This window comes from Lutra lutra, chromosome 9 (genome assembly GCF_902655055.1).
Source record: "Lutra lutra chromosome 9, mLutLut1.2, whole genome shotgun sequence".
Lineage (NCBI taxonomy): Eukaryota > Metazoa > Chordata > Mammalia > Carnivora > Mustelidae > Lutra > Lutra lutra.
This window is the reverse complement of record NC_062286.1, coordinates 41179129-41198567: the sequence shown is the minus strand read 5'-3', so window position 1 is coordinate 41198567 and position 19439 is coordinate 41179129. Positions and strand designations below refer to the sequence as shown.

Below are 19439 nucleotides of genomic sequence, written 5' to 3'. Positions count from 1 at the left end.
GAGGAGGAGGAAGAGGAGGAGGAGGCGGCGGCCGGGAGCCGGGGGAGAGGGGCGGGGGGTGGGCCGGGGGAGGGGAGGAGCGGGATTTGCGGAGCGCCGCGCCGCAGCCGGGAGCCGGCGGGCCCGAGAGTGACCGAGTCACGGCGGGCGCCGGCGGAGCCGCGGCGTCAGACCCGCCTCCTGGAGGAGCTCAGCCCCGGCCAGGCCCGGCCCCATTCCCGCCCCGCGCCGCCTCCCCGCCGCCGCCGCCGCCGCCGCCGCGGGAGCGCTCCCCTGCCCACCCCGCCCCCGCGGCCGAGCCCGGGAGTCGAGTGGGAGTCGGCCGGCCGGCGCGGGCAGCGCCGGGACCCCGCCGGGGACACTGCAGCCGGAGCCCGGGAGGGGCCGTGCCGCCACCGTCTGAACTAGGATGTCCCGACATGAAGGTGAGAGGAGCCCCCGCCCCCACCCCCACCGCCCGGGCCTCGGCCTACCCCGCCCGGGCCAGGCGCCTCGGAGGGCGGCAGGGAAGCGGCGGAGACTTCGGTCGAGCCCGAGCGGGGCCCGAGGCTCCTGGCCTGGGAGCGAGCGAGCGAGGGCGGAGAGCCACGGCGGCCGCCGCCGCCGCTGCCGCCGCCACGGCCGCGGCCCTGAGCTGGGCCTGGTGCCGGAGGCGGGGCGGCCGGGCCGGCCAGAGGGTTTGCACTGTCATGGGGCGGGGGAGGGGGAGGGGAGTCGGCGGGGCCCGTTACCGGCGGGAGCCCGGCCCTCGGGACTGATACCGGACGCCGCGGCCCGCCTGGCCGGCCCCGGAGCCGCGGGCTCCGGCGCGGCCTAGCGCTCCCGCCGCCCCGGAAGGGCTCGGTGCGGCCGCCGAACGGGGCCGCAGGCGGCGGCGGGAGACAGAGGAGCCGTCCGTGGACCCGGCAGGCGCGTCCGGTCGCCGGGAGACGACGGCTAGTGCCTCTGCCTGCGGGCAACGCGGGGCAGGCGGGAAGGCTCTGCGGCCGGGGAGCGAGAAGACCCCACCACTCGGAGCCCGCCCCGGCCTCGCGGCTAGGCCTCGGCGCGTCCCTGGGCTCGGGTAACCAAGTTCCCGGGGCGGATCCGGCCGGGCTGGGGCGAGTAAACTCCCTGCTCGATCACCCGGTCAGAGCGGGACTCGCTCCAGGCGGGTCGCGGGCCCCTCGCCCTGCCTGCACTACCTATCCAACCAGGTTTTGGTAAATGACCGTGGTGAGGTCTGTTAATGGTCAGGGGGCATTTTGGACTTGTTTTTCGATCTAAAAACATGATTGGGGTTCAGTTGCAGATAAGCAGACAGTTCTAACCCAGTCCCAGGGCACAAAGAGAAACATGTTTAGGACCGATGTATAGGCGTTGAGCCGGTAAAAAATAAGTTAACTTCAATTTACTGCCATATGGTTTAGAAAAAGGGGGAGGGGGTTGTGTTTTCTTTGTTTCACTACCACAAGTCTTTAAATAAACAAAAAAGTGTTAAGAGACTTGGCGAAAAGTTTATCCTGGTAAGTTTAATGCAAGATTGTAGAAGTGGCTTGCAAGTATTGTGTGCTCTTGATTTTAAAATCCTGTATAGGTGATGTAGGAGTGGAGAAAGTTTAGTGAGTCAGGTTAGTGTGTGCTTCACACCACTGCAAGGGTTTTTTTAGAGAAATGCAGGCCTTAGAATTTCGAGGTTGAAAAACTCAGATTGATTAAAATTATATTTAGAGTTAGTTTCAGAATTTGTATTATTAATTGCAGTGTTGAGATTGACTCAAAGAACGTTTTGTGTTCAAGGATTCTGTATTTTAAAAGGCTCAAAACTAAGTACCATCTTCACTTACAGTATGCAAGTGTTGGACATTTTGAGATAATAAGGTACTTAGGCTCATAGAAGTATTTGGAAACTATGCCCATTTTCCCAATTTTGCCTACTTAATGGGAATGTATCCTCTATCTCGAATTTAAAAGAAGTTGTTACCAAAGCTCCGACCAGATTTTAATTTGGGATCTTAAAGTTGATGTTACATGTAGTTGTATGTACATTGACCACCTTCAAGACAAAATGAAACTGAGCATGGCTGCAGGCTCTTTTACTCATGAGAACTGGGATAGTTAAAACTATAGAATCAGCAGTGGAAGAATGGTTTGAGACCCATTTTTCTGCTTCAGAAAAACATCCAGATAGTTCTATTCTAATTGAATGGTGTCCTGGGAAGATTCCTTTACCCTCAGTAATCTTTTAGAGTAATTAAAATTCTTGAATGTAACACGAATTCTGTAATTTAAGCCCGTTTCCCCCTATTTGGCCCTGTAGAAAGGCATATGGTTATGAAACTTAGATTACCTTTTAGTTACTTGAATATTACTGAACCTCAGCACATTAATAGCACACTTGCTGGTAACTTACATAATGCCAGATGTTTCTGAAAAAGGAACGTTCTTATAATTGGTCAGTTGAAGGCCTACAGTACAGTATTTGACAAGTGATTATCTTTTAAGGGGCTACTTTAAGGCTTAAGGCAGGAGTGGCACCTTCATTAAGAATCACATTTAATTCATTAGATATCTGTTTTGTGGAGTATTGGTTCAGGCTGCCATTATTTACTCTGTCAACAAATGTAGAGTTTGACACCTTCATTATGGTAGTTCTTTTCCCACCTTTCTATTTCTTGGGCAAACAAATCCCATTTCTTTTAGCATTTCTTTAGTGATATGATTTTTGTGGTCTTTTAATCATCTGTCCAACCTCCAAATTCTCTGTGGTTCTTATTTCCTTTCACACTGTGACCCAGAACTCCATGTAGTAGTCTGGTAAAGGAGCTGACGTGTGCTGCCTGTAATGTTGTATTTGGATTATGCTACCTTTTCAGGGCCTTCTGAATGCATGTGATTTGTTACTTTGTCTTTGTGCCCACCCTAAAGAGTTGCAGGATATTATATGTAATGATGTAACTTTGGACAACACAGCCCCAAGATGGACATCTGTCAAGCTTAGAGTCTCTACCTTTCGAAGCAGTGGACCACCTCTGAGAAAGGAGATGCAACCAGGAATGTAAAGAAATGCTCTAGCCAGGGTTCAGCGTACTTTGTCAGCCAGGTAGTAAATATTGTAGGCTGGGTGTGCTGGAAGGTCTCTGGCATCTCTGCCATTGTAGTCCAAAAGCAGCTATAGACCACACGTAAATGAATAAGCACAGCGTTGTTCCAATGAAAACCTTATTTTTGAATTCTGACATTTGAATTTCATATAATTTTCATGTGTCATAAAATGTGAGTCTTTGTTTTACCATTTAAAAATGTAGAAACCATTCTTAGCTTGCAGGCCATACAAACACAGGTGGTGGCTGAATTTGGTCCAGTTTGGCCTGTGGGGTATAATTTGCTTACTTCTTTTCTCAACTAGAGCTTTAGAGAGTTGATGGAACTGAAATTGTTGGGAGCCCGTAAAGGGCCCACTCTGCTTGGTGGGTGATGGTAGTGGGGAGTAACTGGTTTGGTCTGTGGTCTCTACCTCAGTTTCTAGCAGCGCTGTGTAGCTTGGTAGAGAAGTAATTGTTCTTCAGGGTGGGATACAGGCTTCCCAACTTCTCAAGACCCTGTCTGAGTGGAGAAGGCAGTACTCTGTATTAAGTCTCCTGCTTGCCCACTATGACTTTTCTAGCCAGAATTCTATTTTTCCAGCTTCTAATTCTCTTTGTAATGTTCTTGTCATGTTAACAAACCTTTTACTTCAGTGCTGGGTCACTTCGTGGTCACCATACCAATACCGTCTAGTTCTAGCAAAACCAGTCATTGCCTTTTTTATTTGTATGAATATTTTTTTAATGTTTCACTACATACTTTCTTTCGAATTTGCTTAAAAATAAGAATGTTACTCAGAGCTTGAAATTCATTTAATAGCTTGGCAAATTAAAAACACGTCAAATTACTCAGTGCTTATTAACTAAAATGAAATTATGAATGTTCTTGCATGAGTTTGAGCCTAATTGATTACCTGCAGTTGAAACACATGTTTTGCCTTAATTCAGTCAACCTTTTTTCAGTTGCTACTATGTATAGGGTACTTTGCTAGGAACCGGGGAAATGTGGGGGTGAATGAATGAGAGACCCGGCTCCTCATCTTTAGTTCGGTGGCACAACATCCACAGACAAGTGTGAGACATGCCTATGGAATGGCTAAATGAATTAATAACAAAATAATTACCAACTTTTTTCTTAACCAGATTTCTGCACTTCAGAGAGGGAATCTGTTTTTCTTGAGTGCCTTCTTTCTGGTGGGCTTCTCTTGATTTTGGAAAAAATTGAGATTTCAGATAGAGTCCTTATCTTTATTGGATTTGTATTTCCCCTAGCATTTAGAAAACTCTCATATGTAAAAATGATACCAAGTAAGTGAACAGGTAGGTGGTCATGTTCTGATACTATTCTCAGAAGCATCTGGTATGTTTATTTTCCAACTGTAAAGTACAGAAGTAGGTAGGCTATTAATCTAGCTTTTAAAAATTGTACCATTTTTAAAATTGTGCCACTCTTGTTAGAAGATTTAAATTTTCTCTTCTCTAAAAATGTTATCTGACACTAAAAGCATACATGTGGACGATCCCGGAGTGAAGTACAATAATTTTGTTTTCAGGATTTGGGAACTGCAAAGCCAGGATTGGTAATTGGCTTGTGATTTTAATGTGGTGACTTTTGCCTTCCTGTAAGCGAAGTAAATTGACTCCCACTGAAAAGATTTTTACCAACATGTCAGATCATTTATTTTATTTTAACTATGATCTGTTAAAAGATTATGACATTCTTATTTAAGACTTTTTCAGTTCAATAAATCGTGACTTATATTTACCTTGACTTTCAATAAAGGATAGATAAGAATGTCAATATTTTAATTTCTCTGGTCTTCAGTTTCATGATTTCATAAAAAACTCATTTTGGAGTTCATTTCCCCTAAATTTTGACATTCATGTTTAAGTTAAAATGTCCTAAAATATAATTTTCTTATTTTAAATTGGAAATTTAATCTGGAAGAAATTCCTTTCAGTTTTAGAATTTTAAGATGTATCAGCAGCAATCTTATTTAAAGATTGAAAACTTTTTTTTTTAACAATAAAAATGTAATAAACTGATGTGAAACAAATCCCTAGACCAGGCTTGCAATATCTTAAAAATGAAGAAATCCGTGCGCTTATGAGTCATAATTTTCAAAACATCAGCTTTATAACATTTACCAAGTACATTTGCTGAAGTTTATGGGTTTTTTGGTGTTTTTGTTTTAAACTGGAGGTCCAAAAGCTATTTTTAGTGAAGGTTAAGGTATTGTTGGATTATCCTAGAAGTAGTGTTTTTTAATTACAGCATAAATATTCCTGGGGGTTATTTTCATGAACATGAACTCAAAGGAAATATTTCCTACATTTTATATTCATAAAAGTTAAGGGGTGCCCGGTTAAGCATCAGACTCTTGATTTCAGCTCAGGTCATGATCTCAGGGTCATGAGATCTAGTCCCCTGTTGGACTCCACATTGGGTATGGAGCCTAATAGTCTTTCTCCCTCTCCAGCCCCCTCCAGTGCGGGTACTTGTGCGGTTCTCTCCCCACCCTGAGTTAAAAGTAAAATGCTGTTCATAATTAAAATCTCTGTTTGTGGGGCACCTGGGTGGCTCAGTGGTTAAGCCTCTGCCTTCAGCTCAGGTCATGATCTCAGGGTCCTGGGATCAAGTCCCACATTGGGCTCTCTGCTCTGCGGGGAGCCTGCTTCCTCCTCTCTCTCTCTCTGCTTGCCTGTCTGCCCACTTGTGATCTCTCTCTGTCAGATAAATAAAATCTTAAAAAAAAAAAAAATCTCTGTTTGTAAAAGATTTGTTTCGTATTCATTTTAGTGTTGTCCTAGGAGCCATGTTTTTTGTTTTTTTTTTTAAACGATAAGGTATAGATTTTTTTGTTGCAGAAGTTATTCATTAAAATGAGGAAAGTGGGGCGCCTGGATGGCTCAGTTGATTAAGCGTCCGACTCTTGATTTTGGCTCAGGTCATGATCTCAGGATTGTGGAATTGAGCCCCTCGTGGGCTCTGTGGCTGAGCTCAGTCCGCTTGTCCCTGCTTGCACACACACATTCCCCTCTTTCTCGCTCACTCTCTCTCAAATAAATAAAATTATTTTAAAAAATAAAATTGTAGAAAGAACCCTTAAGAGGTGTACAATCAGAACTTTTTTAAAAATGTAATTTTTATATGTTAGCCATGTCTTGATTCATGATGGAGATATGTGATAAGGCAGACAGTCTTCTAAGGGGGCACATTACCTAGATCGTGGGTGATCAAGAAAAGAGGATGTTCTTGGTATGGTAAGGGCAAGAGGACGGGATGGTGTTGGCAGAGGAAAGTTAGGCAAGTTGGGCATGGAGCTTGGAAATGATCTGTAGCCACAGGGAATTAGAAACAAAAGACCAACTTTCATGCCTGAGGAAATGTCCTAAGGGCTGAGTACCAGGAGGTGAAAACTCAGTGTCCTGCAAAACTAGCAAGAGATGAATTTCCTCATTAGGCACCTTCCAGGGTGCCAGGAGGTGAAAACTCAGTGTCCTGCAAAACTAGCAAGAGATGAATTTCCTCATTAGGCACCTTCCAGGGTGCCATCCCTACTACCTCTCTTACTGCCCTCCCACAGTGTTTGCTAATGGTGGTTTTAGTTGTCTTTCTGAATAGTAACAGAGCAGTGTGGGTCCATCCGCTTCGTGTATGTGGTCAGTGTATTTCTTCCATGGCTGCAGTGCCAACCAGCAGTCCAGACGATTTCACTGCTGGCTGCAAGGAATATCAGAAGTATGGATGGGTCCCTGCAAGGCTATCACTGCTGCTAGAAAAAGCCAGCTGGAATCACAAGAGTGCGTCAGTCAAGTCACCTTCAGCTAGGAGGGACAGACAATAAATGGGTGAATCCTCTTGACATCATGGCTAATTAGGTTTAGCATTAAGTCCTGCTGAATTGTGTGGGGCTTTTTTTTTTTCCTCTCTTGCTGGTACTCAGTGCCAGTGTCATGAATTTCAACATTTTTTTTTTAATAGTAAGAGGATTTTCACTAGAGTCACTTTAGAGTGCTAACTTGAGCTAGTAGAACAGTCACAGGAATACTCAATTATAATTTATTTTTTGGTGTTGACATTTCTTTTGTTGTTCCTTGAAGACTGTTCTCACCCTCCCCTCCCACCCAGTAAAATTAAGGGTCCCTCTAGTGGCACTCCTACCTTATTCTCCAAGCATTTTTTTTATGCTGTAATTGTTTGCTGGTTTCCCTCCCCAGGAAGCTCCCTGAAAGGTAGGTATAGTGTTACACTTACCTTTGTGCCCTACCACCGAGCCCCGTGTCCCACCGTGAGAGGCCAGACATCTGACATCTTTGTGAACACTTGTGTGTGATTGTTGGAGATATTATTACTTGTCTAAAAAATGGTGAGACTAGAAACTGCTGTCTTTTTTTAATCTGGGGAGCTGGTTAAAAAGGAGGGAGAATGGGGGAAAGGGGATTTGGAACTTTCATAAAAGTAAGAGGAGATAAATAAACTACACAGAACAAAAAAACTTAAGAGGACCTGACTCCTGGGGGAATGGTTTAGGATTAGCCTCGGGTACTGTTTTTGGTTCTACTTCTAGCTCTGGTTTCGGATTAACTGGCTGTGGGTTCTGAATATTAATTGCACCATGTATGAGTTTCCTCATTCATTCAGTTATTCATTCAGTGGCTGTTTATGGACTTCCCACTCGAGTACCACTCAAAGGCATCTCCAGAGCTTGCCACAAGTTGTTGACCCTTGCTGCAGGATGCTAATATTCAGTGGGTTTGAAACACCTTTGGGAATTAAATGCTTTCCTGCTGCCCAGGCTGTGGTTCTTTTCCAGTATGCTGGAATTAGTCCTTGAAGTTTATATTTTATGACGGGGTAATTAAATCATGTATGTATTTTAATGTTTTGGCAATATTCATCTCCCTCTCCTTTTCCTTTTTCTTTTTTAAGCTTATTTTCATTTAAGTTTCTCAATTACTTCTAACTCTGCCCGGCAGTGCATTTCTTTCTGTAACAGTATTGTCTTTTGACTATGGTAGTCTCAACACACATCTGTGTATGTTAATCTGTGTTCAAGAAGGTTATTCCTCATAGATATATAAGTATCTTTTTGAAGCTTAGAGAGAAAACAGCTCAAGGGATAAAATGTTTAAATTTTGTATTCAGTTTAGGGTTTTTGGGTGCAAAGTCTTAATGGCTATATAGCAACTGTTGAGTGAGTAAGCACACAGTACTGCTTTTCGGTATTCTTCCTCAACCATTATTCTCCTTTCGTGTCCTCTGTGGTTGTAGATGTTTGGCACGGCAAGGAAATGAGAAACTTTCTAAATTAGGAGTTAAGGACATTGCAGTAAAACAGGCAGGGATTTTTTTGTTTGTTTTGTTTTAAAGATTTTATTTATTTATTTGACAGAGATCACAGGTAGGCAGAGAGGCAGGCAGAGAGAGAGAGGAGGAAGCAGGCTTCCTGCTGAGCAGAGAGCCCCACTCAGGGCTCAATCCCAGGACCCTGGGATCATGACCTGAGCCAAAGGCAGAGGCTTTAACCCACTGAGCCACCCAGGCACCCCCAGGCAGGGATTATTTATAGGAGTTGTTACTGGGGCATCTGGGTGGCTCAGTCGGTTAAGTGTCTGACTTGGGTTCAGGTCAAGATCTCAGGGCTCCCTGCTCAGCAGGGAGCCTGCTTTTCCCTCTCCCTCTGCCCCCACTCATGCTCAGGTGCACACACACTGTCAAATAAATAAATAAAATCTTAAAATAAAAATAGGGGCACCTGGGTGGCTCAGTCAGTTGAGCATCTGACTTTGGCTCAGGTTGTCAAATAAATAAATACAATCTTTGGAAAAAAGTAGAGGAGTTGTTATAGCTGTGTCTCTTCTATAAGAATGAAATACATACTGGGAGCTGGGGGTGTTTGGGAATTGGGAACCAGGTAGTTTTCATAATCAGAGATCTTGCATTCAGCCTGATAAGCTAGGGATTCTGATACAGTTAATTGCAACTTGAAATTAATATAAAGTTTGCAATTTGTGTGTGTGGCTATAGCTATGGATATACATAGTGGTCACAGGGGAGGGACTAATCTTCCCTTCCCTAGGAAAAATGGTCATTAGACCTGAAGTGACAGTGGATGAACACCTGACCCATGGTTTTCCTGATGTCCCATGTCAGCCATACCACATAGCTTCATGTTCTTTCATTGCTCCATATCATTTTCTATAAGCTTTTTAGAAATCACCCAAAGGAAGAGGAAATAGCAAGTCTACTTATAGAATTGGATTAGCCCATCACTATACAATAGAAATCTAATGCAAGCCAGAAGTAATTTTAGTTCTCTGGTAGGGGGGCACCAAGGTGGCACAGACGGTTAAGGGACCCACTCTTGGTTTCAGCTCAGGCTGTGCTCTTAGGGTTGTGAGATCGAGCCCTGTGTTAGGCTCCATGCTCAGCATGGAATCAGTGCTTGAGATTCTCCTTCCTTCTCCCTCTGCCTTTCCCACTTGTGTGTGTGCACAAGCTTGCTTGCTTTCTCTCTCTCTCTCAAATAAATCTTTAAATTCTCTGGTAGCCACAGTAACAAAGCCAAAGAGGTGAAATAAATGTAAATAGTTTGATACTTTAACCTAGTATATCCAATTAGCATTTAAACATGTAATCAACATAAAAATTATGTTCTTTTTTCCTTACAAAATTTAAAAATCTAGTGTATATTTTATACTTAGTATACTTCAGATACTAAGTTTGGATTGAAAATACTTGATCTTAGCTGAGAATCATCTTCAGACTCGTGCTTTGGGGGTCTGCTAATACATTTTTTGATCACATACAGTCTCTTTTTCTAGGTACATATTGATATAGTATTGCTGTCTTCTTAATGGTCCATTCATTAACATTCTGGATTTTTGCTTCTTGAATTTCTTTCCTAAGAATCTTTTTTTACCTTTTTCACTTTAAAATTATTTTTAAACCTATGTTAGCAACATATAACCATTACAATAGAAAACTACTTTATAAACAGCTACAAATGTATATAAAGTATAATCCCTCTGTGGGCTGTTAAGATTGGAAGAGTAAATAATGGCCTCAGGGTGATTTTAATGTGAGTTTGGGGGTTATTTTAAGTCCTCTGTGATGACAAATGTAGAACTTGTAAAAATTGTTACTAGTCCATTGCAAGTCTATTATGGTGGATTCAGGAGGTAGTTGTAGATTCTATCTGGTGGTGATAGACTTTTTATCATTTCAAGAAAGTGACCTCCAGGCTTGGTAATTTATTGGAGGGGTATATTTCATTGTAATGAGATTGGATATCTAGTATCCATCTGGAAAAGGCCTTTAGCATCTAACAATAGAAAAGCAGGCAGTTATGATTCTTCCTCAAAGTAATTTTAAGAAAATTGGGGCATGTGGCTGGCTCAGTCTGTAGAGCACAAGACTCTTAATCTTAGGGTCCTGAGTTCAAGCCCTATGTTGGGAGTGGAAACTACTTAAAATAAATAAATAAATAAAAATTTTTTAAAAATTTTAAGAACTGATTATGAGCTAATAGTCCACTATCAAGGTTAGTCAGCCACTGATGATTTTTTTTTAAGATTTTATTTATTTATTTGACAGACAGAGATCACGAGTAGGCAGAGAGCAGGCAGAGAGAGAGAGGGGGAAGCAGGCTCCCCGCTGAGCAGAGAGCCCGATGTGGGGCTCGATCCCAGGACCCTGGGACCGTGACCTGAGCCCCAGCCATTAATGATTTATTTCTCTTTTGTACCTGTTTGACGTATTGTTTTAGCCAGTTAGAACTACAATCGCAAGTAAAAATAGAGCATCGGGCGGTCTGTTAAAAATTAAAGACCTTGGGGGGCGCCTGGGTGGCTCAGTGGGTTAAGCCGCTGCCTTCGGCTCAGGTCATGATCTCAGAGTCCTGGGATCGAGCCCCGCATCGGGCTCTCTGCTTGGCGGGAGCCTGCTTCCTCCTCTCTCTCTGCCTGCCTCTCTGCCTGCTTGTGGTCTCTCTCTGTCAAATAAATAAATAAAATCTTTAAAAAAAAAAAAATTAAAGACCTTGGGACGCCTGGGTGGCTCAGTTGGTTAAGCAGCTGCCTTTGGCTCAGGTCATGATCCCAGCGTCCTGGGATCAAGTCCCACATCAGGCTCCTTGCTCATCAGGGAGCCTGCTTCTCTCTCTCTCTCTGCCTGCCTCTCTGCCTACTTGTGATCTCTGTCAACAATAAATAAAATCTTTAAAAAAAAATGAAAAAAAAAAAGAATATACTAGGGGTACGTCACCTCTGAGCCAAACCTAGCTGGCTGCTTATTTTTGTAAATAAAGTTTTATTGGAACACAGCTGCATCTGCTCATTTACATATTGTCTTAACTGCTTTTATATTTTAATGGCAGAGTTGAGTAATTGTGACAGAAGAAGCTGAAAATATTTACTGTTAGGCTTTTTATAGAAAAACCTTGTGGATCCCTGGGGTAGACCATAAAAGAATCAATGTTAATAGAGTGTTAGGAGGCGACAAGTGTTATGAAAAACCATATAGTTGGTTAAGGGAATAGAGAGTGGGGTCCTCATACTGTGGTCAGGGAGGGCCTTTTTGAAGATGAGACATTAAAAGAAAAAAAATGGAAGTAAGTGAAGGATATTTAGAGAAGGAAGGGGGCACCTGGGTGGCTCAGTTGAGCATCTGCCTTGGGCTCAGTTCATGATCCCAGGGTCCTAGGATCAAGCCCTCCGTTAGCCTCCATGCTCAGTAGGGAGACTGCTTCTCCCTCTGCCACTCCCCATGCTTGTGTGCGCTTTCTGTCAAATAAATAAAAAGAAGAAAATAAATCTAAAGAAGGAAGGATACAGCTAAGGATATAGCAGGTGCAGAGATGCTGAAACTTGGAATGTTCTGGAACAGCATGGAGGACTGTGGCCAGAAGACCATGATTGAGAGGGAAAGGAAAACGTTGCCATAGACAGGCTAGATCCTGCGTACCCTTGTATTGTGGGCTGTGGTGAGGACCCTTTAATGTGTGAGTATTGAGAAATACGTTTTCAGAGCCCTTCTGTAGAGAGGTCTTCATGGCTAAACAAATGGCAGAGGCTGGAAACTAAATACCTAGTGTTGTAGCACATTCCAACATCTCTAAGAAACATTTCTTTACTAACTTTCCCTTACACTCATTACTCTTTAAAGTTTTGGCTCCCTCAGCCCCTGTATATCTATGTATTCTGTTTAGCTGATTGTTCTTGTAGGGTGTGGGGTTTGGTAGAAAGCAAATATCTCTCTGGCTTAAATGTAAAACCTTTGAGCCTAGAAACTGGGTCATCTACATTAGCAGCTTTCAAACTTTAAAAAATATATATAACACATATTAAGAAACTATCTGATATTATGATCGAGCAGTTATGTACAGATGTAATGAAATAAGAGTTTCACAAAACAGCACTCATCTTTACTATGAGAGATGTATTCTGTTTTCTGTTGTTTCATTAAGAACAAAATACTGACCTTTTTGTAGTTCATAAGCATGGTGATTGGCTGTTCACTGCGTATGTGACAGGTGCCTCCCTCAGACCTTACTACCACATCGGCACATTACCCATATGAGGTGGGAAAAAAAATACTAGTTGTGACTTCTAGATTGACTTCACATTCTACTCATGGTTTGTGACTTGCTATTTGAAAAACACTGGCCAACGCTGTTTAGTCCAAAACTTCCAAGTCCTTACGTGCAAAGTATTGTGATGAGTACAGAGACAAATAGAAAACTCTAACAATTTTTCTTTTGGAGGGGGCTTTTGGAAGGCCTAAGTATATTAGACAAACTAGCTATAGTATGACTGGGGCAATAAGTGTCAAATCAGTTATTCCAACTTCCATGGTGTTGGCGTGTGGAATAGAATGTTATTGGGTGTCAGAGAAGGCATTCCCAAAAGGGTGGCATTTAAACTGAAGACTTGAAGAAACAACTGTGAGTTTTTTAAATTGAAGTGTAATTGACATAGAATATTATATTAGTTTCAGGTATACAGCATTGTGATTAGATATTTATATACATTTTTTAAAAGATTTTATTTTTTTACTTGACAGAGATCACAAGTAGGCAGAGAGGCAGGCAGATAGAGAGGAGGAAGCAGGCTCCCAGCTGTGCAGAGAACCCGATGCGGGGCTCAGTTCCAGGACCCTGGGATCCTGACCTGAGCATAAGGCAGAGGCTTTAACCCACTGAGCCACCCAGGCGCCCCTATTAATATATTATTATACTATTATAATAGTATTATTATACTATTAATATACATTTTGAAATGATCACTGCAAGTCTCGTTTGTTCCCATCTGTCACCATACAGTGTTTTTATAATATGGCTGTATTATAATAGCTGTATCCCCCATACTGTATTACTATATTTTTATAACAAGAGTTGGGGATTAGGGCCATCTACCAAGTGAGAGAATGGTAGAGGATAAACTAGAGAGCTAAGAAGGCGTGAGGTATATTGGAGAGAGGTGGATGGGACAACACTGAGACTGGATTTCTGGAAGAGAAGACTCCTGTGTGTAAGTGGTGGGAGTGAGGTATTCGGCAGATTGATTTACCTAGGAATCCAAGCGGGGAATGGGACAGGACCCATTTGTTCTGACTCCCAGCTCAGTGCTAGAAGTCTGTTTTCTCATCTATGAAAGAAAGATACTGATATCTGTTTAGCCTCTCTCCAAAGGTTATTTTGGAGATGAAATGTCAGCCAGGTATGAATGTTTACTGAGTAAAATAAAGCGCTGCGTAAATGTAAGATGATGATATTTTTATCCTGGGAATAAGATTAAAAAAGGAAGACTGGAGCAAGGTAGTTAGGGAAGGAGTTTAGGTTGCCACACTGAAGTCAATCTCTGCCTTTATCCATATAGATTATGGGATGGAAGAGGTGGTAGTACAACAAAAGTTTTAAGCAGAGAAAGGGTTTGGTGAAAAGTTTTATGTTTTAGGAAGACAAGTGTGGTAGTGCACACAGGATAGAGTGGTGCCTGTGGTGGGGAGACCAGTCAGAGCTTTTTTTGTGGAATAAGCTTGAAGTTAAAGGGGCCTGAAGTAGTCAGTGGCAGTAGGAGCAAAAGGAAAAAGATGACTTGAGCTAGCCTTATTGCAGGAGAACAAGGACTAAAGTATAATTTCAGGACAACCAGCCTGTGCCCTGGAAGAATGAGAGGTTCTTCTACTAAATGAGGAAGATTGGAGGGGAGAGATGGGGAACTGTTGGGGGGAGAATAATTTTCAGCTTTTGTCATTTTCAGTTTAAGGTGATTCTGGCCCATTAGGTAGAAATCAGGAGTTGAGAAATACTACTCTGGCACTCAAGAGAGCAAAATCTTGGCTAGGGATGAGAATTTTATAGCTCCCTAGTTTGAAAGCCTGGGGATTTGCTAGATTTCTAAGGAAGAAAACATTTAGAAAAGGGAGGATTGGAGACATAAGAGAACCATGACTGTGATGTGAATGCAAGCCACAGAGACCCTTTCCTGATCACCCGTTTTTCTTTTTTTTTTTTTTTTTAAAGATTTTACTTATTTATTTGACAGAGATCACAAGTAGACAGAGAGTCAGGCAGAGAGAGAGAGGGAAGCAGGCTTCCTGCTGAGCAGAGAGCCCGATGTGGGACTCGATCCCAGGACCCTGAGATCATGACCCGAGCCGAAGGCAGCGGCTTACCCCACTGAGCCACCCAGGCGCCCCGTCACCCGTTTTTCTATAATAGTACTTGTCACGCTGGTATTAACTTACTTCTGTAAGTGCAGGCTTCTTTGCATAGGCATGAGAGGTGATGTAGATGTAGGAAGGGAAAAACTAATATTAACCATTAATACTGCTATACTAATAGTAGTATTTATTGAGTGCTTGCTGTCTTCAGGCACTGCTCAGCATTCACATGTACCAACCCATTTAAGTCTCACAACAGTTCTGTGAAATATATATTATTATCCACGTCTTATAGATGAGATTGATGCACTGAGAAGTTAAGCATCTTGCCCAAGGTCATACAGTCTGTCATAGAGCTGGGATTCCAACCTGGGCCTGGCTTCTCAACATTAAGTACTCTGTACCAAGCACTTTACAGACAGGTTCCTACAGCAGAGACCCTGATTAAAAGGCTTAGTAAAATTTCAGAACAACCCAGCAAGATATGTTAACCCATTTTACAAATTAGGAAATTGCATCTCAGAAAGGTTACGTTATTTGTACTAGGTCACACAGATAGTAAGTGGCTTTATCTTGAACCAATTTCTGTCAGAAACCAAAGCCCATGTTCCTGTATATTTCACTTGGAGGTCAGCAGACTTTTTTCTGTAGAAGCTATAGCAAATCAGCTTTGGGGGCCATATGGCCTCCATTGCTGCTCCTCTACTCTCCTGTTGGCAGTCTGAAAGCAGCCGTAAGACTGAACATAAGCAGGTGAGCATAGCTATGATCCAGAAAATCTTTATGGACTCTGGAATCTGAATTTCATACAATTTCCATGCAGCACCAATTATTGTTCTTAAATTTTTTTTCTTTTCTAAACATTAAAAAGTGTAAAAACTGTTCTTGGCTAGCAGGCTGTACAGAAACAGGTAGCAGGCCAGATTGGGCCCATGGGCCGTTGTTTGCTGACCCCTACTTGATTTTATTTGTTTTTTTTTTAAAGGATTTTATTTTTAAGGGGCACTTGGGTGGCTCATTTGGTTAAGCATCTGCTTAACCTGGAGTCCCGGGATCGAGTCCCACATCAGGCTCCCTACTCAGTGGGGAGCCTGCTTCTTTCTCTGCCCTTCACTCTGCTTGTGCTCTCTCTCGCTCTCTCTCTCTCTCTCAAATAAATAAATAAAATCTTAAAAAAAATTTTTTAAGTACTCTCCACGCCGAACGTGGGGCTTCAACTTAACCCTGAGATCAAGAGTCTCATACTCTACCACCCAAACCAGGTGCCCCTGCTGACCCCTCCTTTAAACCATTCATTTAATAAGTATATTTTGAATACCATCTCTAAGTGGAAATGTTATATTGGGCTCCGGCTCTCATAAGATGAGAGAGGTGATTATAATACAATATTGTAAAAGTGTAATAAATTTATACTTACAGTATATAGTCAATAGGTGATGGAGGCTCTGTTTCTTGGATGAATTCATGAAGGCATTCCAAGAGAAGTTATGCATTTGAACTGGTAGTTGATGGATTTCAGGGTGTTGTGGTATGGGGAGAGTATCCCATGGAGGGAGACTTGAAAAGGATTTTCCTTTGAGGAGAGACCGTAAAAAATTTAACATTACTGAAGCAGAAAGGGTTGGAGGGGGCAAATGCCAGGAGATGAACTTTGTCCAGAGGGTAGGGTAATAGAGAGTGAATTTTTGGGAAATTCTAAGCCAGGAATTAGATTTTTGTGTTCCAGAAGGATAGCTCTGAAGGATGGATTTGCAGGGAGGAGGGGGACAGTTAAATTAGCATAAGATCAGAAAGTTGCTGTAGTGCATGCAAATAGGTTATTGGTCATTAACTAGGCTTGGGGATTGTGGAAGAGTGAAATGTCCGGGAAAGCTCAGAGTTCTGGCTTGATTAGTTGGGCATTGCCATCACCAAGATGCCTGCAAAAGACAGAGAAACATGCTTTGAGGAAGAGGGTAGGAAGCAGGGGAAAGAGAATTGATTTCCATTTTTAGCATGTTGGGTTTGAGGTACATGTGGGAAGTCCAGCTAGAGATGTCCAGGGGCAGCTGAACATGTGGGTCTGGAATTCAGAAGAGTTTGGACTTAATCCATAATAGTGGAGTCTGTTGCTCAGTGACAGTGAGAACATATGGATTGAGAAGATGAGGGGAGACTGATCACTAAGCCGCTGGAAACATTGAACATTTAAGGAGCAGGAGACTGTGAATGGGAAAAGCCTGGAGAGTAGGAAGAGAACCAGGAGAGAATGGCTGGCTGATTTTCTGGGAAGGAGGATTCAGTCAGTATTGCTCAGATAGGTCAAGAGGACAAGGAACGAAGTGTTTGTTGGCTGGAGCTACTGGAGTGAGGAAGTTGTGGAATTCAGTGAGCATTTTCAGAGGAGTGGACTAGAGAGCCCAGACTGCAGGGTGTTCAATCCTCAATGTAGGTGAGAAGTTAGGAACACTACCTAAAGATTTAGCCGTGGAGGAAGGAGAGATGTCAACAGCTAAAGGTATCTCCAGCACCTAGAACAGGTTTTGGCAAATATTAGAAACTGGGAAAATTCAGGCACCTGGGTGGCTCAGTTGGTTGGGTGTTTGCCTTGGACTTAGGTGGTGATCCCAGGGTCCTGGGATTGAGTCCCACATGTGGCTCCCTGCTCAGCAGGGGGTCATCTTCTCCCTCTCCCTGTGCCCCTCCTCCCCTGCTTGTGCTCCTGCTCTCGCTCATAAATAAATAAAATCTTCCAAAAAAAAAACAAAACTGTGAAACTGGGAAAATTCATTCACTCAATAAATAAATATGTGCCTGTAGGCACTCAGTATTTGAAACTGGGAATAGAGTAATGAAAGATAAGTTCTCATTGTAGGGTTTACATTTTAATTGGGGGAAGAGGACAGCAAAGAAACCTGTAGTATAATTTTGATTCATGATAAATTCTCTGAAGAAAGTAAAGCCAAGTGAGGCAATAACGATGGAATATGATAGAAGGTGAAAGAGTGGTCGGAAAGGTCTTTCAGACGATGTGATCTTTCCTCTCTCCTTTCTTCCCTTCCTTCTTCCCTTCCATCCTTCCAGAGAGAACTAGAGTGTGAGGAGGGGAAGGATGGTTAGAAGGACATTGGAGGGAGAGAGACTCCCAGACAGGCTCCACACCCAGCACAGAGCCCGATGAGGGGCTCACTCTCATGACCCTGAGATATCATGACCTGAGCCAAAATCAAGAATCAGAGGCTTAACCAGCTGAGCCCCCCAGGTGCTGCAGATGTTCTCCGTGCAAGCAGATACTTCATCGAGAATAAAGCCCTGGGGTTGGAATAAAGTAGGTTGTTTGAGGAATAGAGTGGCTGGGAAGAAGAGGAGAGAGAGGACTAGGTAGGGAGAAACTGAGTCCAGATTATATTGGGCATTTATAGGCCTGGTGAGACATTTGAACGTAATTCTTTGAATGTAGGGCTACCAGAACCTGCTGGGTGTAGTGTAGCCAAAAGCATGTGGGTAGGAAGAGGGCCACTTACTGAGACAAGGGAGGCAGGAAGAGGGAAGGAGCATTTTGGAGGCGGTGGGGAGCGGGGGTGGGGGTTAGGAATTCTCTTTCAGACATACTAGGTTAGAGATGTCTGTTAGATGTTCAGGTAGAGGTGTGTAAGCCGTCTGGATGAGTGACCTGGAGTTGAATTGGCTGAATGAATGAACAAACACATGCTCAGCAGGTCATTAGAGATCTGAAAGTCAAGAATTGGTGTGACTGATGTGACTGTGTTGCTTGTCTCCCCAGCTTACTGCGACTTGAGTTCCCCAAAACTTTAACCAGGTAAATGTCTGTTTCAGGGCCTACAGACCTTGTCTTCTTTTCTCAAATAGCAGGAAAGAGGCAGCACAGAGGTAGAGAGCCTGGTGTGTCTCTTGGGGCAGTGCTGTAGTGATACGGGGCTAGACCAGGAGAGCTCACTGTGGGAATTAGGCCAGCTTGGTAGCTGGATAATGAATCAGTTTATTTTTGTTCTCTTTTCTCATGAATAAAATCAAGAGGTAGTGGAATAATAGACCTTTTGGTCCAGAAGGAAATCAACCTTCCTTTTTTTTTCTTTTTCTTTTTTTTTTTTCCCCAAATAAAATTGTGTTCTAGAAAGGGTGAGTCATACTACTTGAGGTCATAGTTAGGACTAGCATTCGGATCCTATGACTCTTATTCTACCCTGTTTTCTGCTGTACATAGTGTTGAGATGAAGTGACCCAAAACTGTAGGCTTAGAGTTTATTTATTGGTTTGTAGACTAATACTAGAGGCTAGATTTCTGAAGGGATAAAATTCTCCTGTTTCCTCAAGTTTTTTTTCTGAGATGCTGAATAGTAGTAAATTTAAGAATGGGATTTTGGAGCCAGACTGCCTGAATTCAAACCCGCCTTGGTCACTCACTGACTGTGACATCAGTAAGTTGTTTATCTCTCTGTGCATCATTTCATGAAATGGGCATAATGCTTACTAGCCTTAGGGTGGTTGGTCAGTGGTTATTATTTATAAAATAGGCTAGTACCTGGCATATAACAAGCACTCATTACTTGAGCCATCTGCATCATTTCATCTTGGGTATAGAAAACAGCTGTTTTATCATACTTCTAAATTCTTTGCATATAATTTGAGTGCTAACAATATGCAAGGTATATTTCCTTATATAAGATATAGCATTCTAAAAGAGCAGGAAGGATAAAAATATAGGA

The 19439-nt window shown here is 42.9% G+C and overlaps 1 protein-coding gene and 1 non-coding gene across 3 annotated transcripts in view; both read left to right on the top strand.

Annotated features, from left to right (window-relative positions):
* Positions 1-258: 258 nt before the first annotated feature.
* The window catches only part of KCMF1 (potassium channel modulatory factor 1), a 74096-nt gene continuing 54915 nt past the window's right edge, over positions 259-19439 (top strand). The window contains exons 1-2 of one of the 2 annotated variants that reach the window (XM_047744837.1): positions 726-1063; positions 2908-3033. In XM_047744837.1, coding sequence (XP_047600793.1) covers positions 3024-3033 — 10 coding nt within the window. In that variant the 5' untranslated portion in view covers positions 726-1063; positions 2908-3023. Of the gene's footprint in view, positions 426-725; positions 1064-2907; positions 3034-19439 lie in introns of those variants that run through there. The other variant, XM_047744836.1, reaches the window with a different exon arrangement.
* Positions 12548-12650, top strand: LOC125110199 (small nucleolar RNA U13). The gene has a single exon (XR_007130521.1). It is a non-coding gene; the product is annotated as a small nucleolar RNA U13 (small nucleolar RNA).